Below are 4,966 nucleotides of genomic sequence, written 5' to 3'. Positions count from 1 at the left end.
TTATCGAAAAACACCTGGCAGGTGGAATCCCCGTTATGACGTGGAATCCATCGTGGCTGCCAGGTGGATTCCGCTAGGTCAAAATCTGGTCGGAAATCCACCTGGCGGCCACGATGGATTCCACGTCATCACCGGGATATGTCCTTGTCGACTAAACGAGTTTGGGATATAACGTGCCGAAAAAAAAAGTTTAGGATAAGTCTCAGATTTTTGATACAGTTTGGGATATTTCGTGCTATTAACCCTTTTATAAATAGGTTTGTTTCGGTTTTGAGAAATCAGTTACTTTATAAAACAGTAATCAAAACTAGCCCCACTTTTCTATTAAATAAAACTGTAATAAGTTAGAAACTGGTTGCCATCATTATTTTTAAAAACTTTTAGCAGTAACAGATATAAGATAATATATACTGTAATAAGTCAGACCATTACACTATGCATTAGATAACCACCCCCCACAAGTGAACGGCGCACACTGCGTCATAGACCAGAGTACCATCTAAAAAGTCTGGTCTTTTACCTTCAATACTTCAATGAATTGTTTTTAAAATGGCGACAGTCATGACACGTGGAGTCACGACCAGTTGCCAGGTTTCGCATGAAAAGACAGCTGCCCATCAAAGATTTTTACACGTAGCCCAGCCTGAGCGAGACATCAAAGCTTCCACCATCTTCAAAACGTTGTTTCCATTCGACCTCTCTCCTGGCATCCAATCTATCCATCTGCATGAACCCACCCAGCCAGCAACAAAACCGGGTCAGAGCTCTTCCTTTGCAAGAGAAAAGACGCCAGCGAACAGAAGAATATAATAAAAGATAGGAGGAGAATAGAAGAGAAGAGACGAGAAGCCTTCACCTCATGTTTCAACTGCTTATTTTCCTCCGACAGGTTCTTGACCTGCAAGTGTAGGCCAATCATCAACCCATGATCTTCAGTTTTTATACATACTTCATCGGAAGGTGCTTGGGGATTGTTAAATTTTCTTGAATTGACTAGAGAACATAGTAATGGAGGAGTTGAGTTCTAGACCTTAGCTTGGAGTTGCCTGATCTGTTCCATTAGTTTACGCTCCTAGGCAGTGAAAAAGAGTCAGGGAGTGGCAGAATGACAGTACTCCAAATCATGAATATCACTCCAAATGACATCTCTCTCTCCATTACCCGACAGACTACTGATTGAAGTATTCCTTTTATATGTTCCTGGCCCTCCCCTCTTAAGGCGCTGCGCTCAGGGACTAATTAATAATAGAACTAAGTTGAGATTGAAACTGAAACTGAAAAGATTGGAAAATGGAAATGGGAAAATAAACAAAATTTAGATTGACAAGATTTGAAAATATACAGAGACACTGGGGAATACGTATATGTAGGTACAGAGATATTAAGATTTATGGATGATGTACGGAAAAAAGAAGGATAATCACAAACCTTATGAGCTCAATGTACTTAGAAATCTCTGTTTCGAGCTTTTCCTGTAAGAATGGTATGTCCAGGCCTGAAATCCGAATTTTATAAAAGGAATACTTGAGCAAAAAACAGTGTGTAAAGTGGTTTTTTTTAAATTGACACACTTATTTCTGAGAGGAACCGTTGGGCTCGGTGCAGAACCAAAACATAACCAATGTATGAATTAAGTTATGATACTGAGATGTCAGCTTCTTTCTAATGATAACCAAAGTATGAATTTCCCGTATGAATCTTAATAAAGTTTGAGACATCAAATCCGGGACAAAAATAAAGTGGCTTACACCGTCCATTGCTGCGTCAACATGTTCTTCCAGCTTTGGATGGTCATCATATGCGGAAAGTATATCTTTCAGGCTGCTTCATTTGGGAAACCACGAGTTAAAAGATAGGATTGAAACATTTCTTTATTTAGTATTTATTATAAAACATTAAACAATTGCAGCTAGATTCAAAGAGGAATCCAATGGTCAAGACTGAAAGTCTACACGGTAAATGATCGTATACATCCGACAAAAACTCAAAAACAATTGATGAGTCATGATTCAGGCCGAATAAGATATTTCTTTCCGCCAATTATGACATAGGTCCGCACAAAAGAACCAACAATTCTTTCCGCTCAGTCGGGGCCAACTATTTGACATTTGAATGCTTCAATAATAAAATTCTATACTAATTTGCCACGTGTTTATTTTCTCGCCAGGTTAATCTAAAGTTTAACGCCGTATTACGCGATCTTTAAATGAACGAAAATAATATTTTCCATTGTCGTCTGGCTTGTGCATGCTACGTACTGCCGGTTTTTAAACAATGGCAACCCCATTAAGATCTACCTCGCCCTTAAGGGGAAATTCAGTGTATTGCAGCTGAATGGTTTTTCCCATCGTTCTTCAAATAAGGGAGAATACCGCATAACTAGTAGATTGCCCTTCTAAGAGATCCCCAGGAAAAATAATCTCCTCTAAGTTCTAAGTAACAAGTTTATTCCTCGTTTTTAGTCAATAAAGATGGAACAGGTGGTGCCCAGGCCGCTCCTCCAACTGCTTGTCAAATCTGGGAGATATAAACGACTGAATGGTTCATATGATGCTTGGGGAGGTCATTCTTCTATGATGTTGGCCCAACCTTCTGAAACCATATAAGACAAAATAATCTTTGAAGGTGGAAGATTGAAAGAGAATATTTTTCGATTAATTTTCTTATCCAGAGATCTCATACTAGATTACCGGTGTAGAAGAAAAAGTTTCTACAATGCACATTTGCTTTCCTTGCCATCGCAAATTGGCCTTATGCCGACTCTGTCAGATAAATAGGATTGAGATCCTGGGTGATCAGAAAATTTGATCAATCTAGATTAGCCTCGGAAAGAAACATAATAGGGGCAAAATAACCTCCCATGTCATAGGGGATGAAGTTCTAAGTTTGGTTCAATTGTCAGGTTAAAGATAACTATATAGACATCAAAGCTTTTGAATAAGTATTTTTAAATATTTGAGGACCACATGTACATTTAACGATTGCAAATGAAATTATTGTCAGATGCAGCAAAATGGAAGCTGGATCATCCAAAATTAAAAACTTAAAAAGTTTTAAATCTGTCAAAATATAAAACCGTACAGTATCTATGAATAATAAAATTATCATCTACGTGGAAAAATAGGTGACAAATTTTTAGGTTACTGGGCCCTTTTCTTCAATGACATTAGTGAAAAAATTTTATTTGGACCAAAACATCTGATTAGTCTCATCATTACAGATAAAAAAATACCAAGAGGTCATCAATTTAATAATTGTTTACAGCATTTATTGAGATGAATTATGGTTCTAGTCCTCTGGCTAGTACTAGTTACTGCTTAGATAAAACTAGAAATCTCTGGAAGTAACACAGAAACAGTTATATTTTCCATTCATAAGACAAGATATTGCCAACTTAATACTTCATGTTTGTGTTGGTTTATCAACTTGGTGTCACGCTCCGATATATGGTGGGTAATTATTTATCTTGTTTTGAGCTCAAGACCATTATTTGCAAAGCCAATAGCAATTTGGTGCATAGTTTAAGACATAACATATTTGTATTATACAAACGCTAAGGGTTCTAATTTCAAATTGATCGGGTTTCCGTTACATTGAAAGTGTCTTATAACACAACAACTCTAAATATGATTCAGAACTGTTATTTCTGAACATGGAATTATCAAATAAATAAAAAGTTCTCTAATCGGACATGTAAACAATATTCACAACGAATGACAGAGCTTGAAAGTAAGATTGTTCTATGATGTATAAGAGTTGAACTCAGCAAAGACTTTTCAAAAGTAAGTGAGCCGATTAAACTGTAAACTGTAAAGAGGGCAGGTCGCCCAGCGCAAGAAATGGGTTCCGCTATCGCATCTTAGAGATTAAGCATTTTACTTTATTTACCGATCTTGGCGATAATCTCTCAGCCACTTTGAATTTTTTAATGGAATTTTCTAATCTATATCCTTCTAACAGACCCCGTCTTTTTATCAACAAACATCGGCACCGTGCATCCTTGCTGACCCATCATGGAAGTTGGGGTTATGAGCAGAAACAAAGCATAGGTAGAGACGGAGAGAGAAAGAACACAGAATCATAGCTTAAATAGAGATTAACAAAAGAGTAAGACAGAGAGAGAAGGGGTACCTTGTGCTTGAATATTCATAAAGCTTGCGGGACTCGGAAAATACAACAAGCCCGACCGGGACACCGCAGAGAACAGCCAGCTCGTGCGCCTTCTTGAAAAGTCCCCTTCGCCTCTTGGAGAACGTTACCTGCCTTGACGTGGCGTTCTCTATTTTCCTCATCGTAATTTTCACTCTTCCCATCCTCCCACTCGTACCGCCTGTGAAACCAAGGGAGTGTTGCGTCGAAGAATCAACGCGTATAAGACAATTTTTACCAAAAAAAGGACTAGACGAGGTATATCTTCTTAAGATACTGGTCAGAATCAAAGATTTAGTAGAGAAGAGAGTACAGAGACAGAGAAAGAGAGACGGGGCAGGAACTGTACTGCCGCCTGTACTGCGCAGACTCTTCTTCAAGTTTTCGAGGTATGTCGGTTCCAGCTAAAACCTGAAATAAATATCCAAAACAATTTGTTTCGTAATTCTCCCAAAGATCCCAACTTTGCCTCTCGAGTCTCGTCGAATACGTCGGTGGCACCCGCAAGCCAATCACAACGCTTCTTTCGGGAACGGCTGAGGTTCCTTCTCCATGGCCCAAGACTTTTCCATGCCACCGGGTAAAGCCTGCGCATCCCGGTTTTACTGAACGATCGATTAGTACAAAAAACCTCTTCATCGCGACGTAAAACCAGAGGTAGTTTGGGCCCATATTATCTGCCGCACGTTAGAGAAAAAAAAATGCGTACTTTCCAGAAATGATGAGATCTATCAGACATAACGGGAAGAGTGGCTGCACTCCTATCTGTTTCAATGGAGAATAAGGCTCAAGAAGATGTCGGTTCCAAACGAATCCT

The 4,966-nt window shown here is 38.8% G+C and overlaps 1 protein-coding gene across 6 annotated transcripts; it reads right to left on the bottom strand.

Moving 5' to 3' along the window:
• Positions 1-440: 440 nt before the first annotated feature.
• Positions 441-4,624, bottom strand: LOC144711399 (agamous-like MADS-box protein AGL15). Of its 6 annotated transcripts, none has more exons than XM_078585413.1 (6): positions 4,499-4,624; positions 4,132-4,330; positions 1,749-1,824; positions 1,031-1,072; positions 857-898; positions 441-723 (listed from the first exon to the last, which is right to left on the bottom strand). In XM_078585413.1, exons 2-6 carry the CDS (start codon positions 4,311-4,313, stop codon positions 628-630), a joined length of 438 nt encoding a protein of 145 aa, XP_078441539.1. In that variant the 5' UTR covers positions 4,314-4,330; positions 4,499-4,624; the 3' UTR covers positions 441-627. The 6 variants fall into 6 exon arrangements, with proteins under 6 accessions (XP_078441539.1, XP_078441531.1, XP_078441512.1 ...); XM_078585405.1 differs by having other exon boundaries at positions 4,463-4,571; XM_078585386.1 differs by having other exon boundaries at positions 4,494-4,512.
• Between the last annotated feature and the right edge of the window lie 342 nt (positions 4,625-4,966).

The sequence above is a fragment of the Wolffia australiana genome, chromosome 1, assembly GCF_029677425.1.
Source record: "Wolffia australiana isolate 7733 chromosome 1, ASM2967742v1".
Lineage (NCBI taxonomy): Eukaryota > Viridiplantae > Streptophyta > Magnoliopsida > Alismatales > Araceae > Wolffia > Wolffia australiana.
The sequence above is the reverse complement of the archived record's forward strand: the minus strand, read 5'-3'. Positions and strand labels throughout refer to the sequence as shown.

Excerpts from the sequence above, each read along its gene's own strand:
- LOC144711399 (XM_078585413.1), bottom strand. The coding sequence starts at position 4,313 with ATGGGAAGAGTGAAAATTACGATGAGGAAAATAGAGAACGCCACGTCA. Across the intron at positions 1,825-4,131 it reads TATGAATATTCAAGCACAAG|CAGCCTGAAAGATATACTTT; the intron begins GTACCCCTTCTC and ends TCCCAAATGAAG. Across the intron at positions 899-1,030 it reads TCAGGCAACTCCAAGCTAAG|GTCAAGAACCTGTCGGAGGA; the intron begins GTCTAGAACTCA and ends CTACACTTGCAG.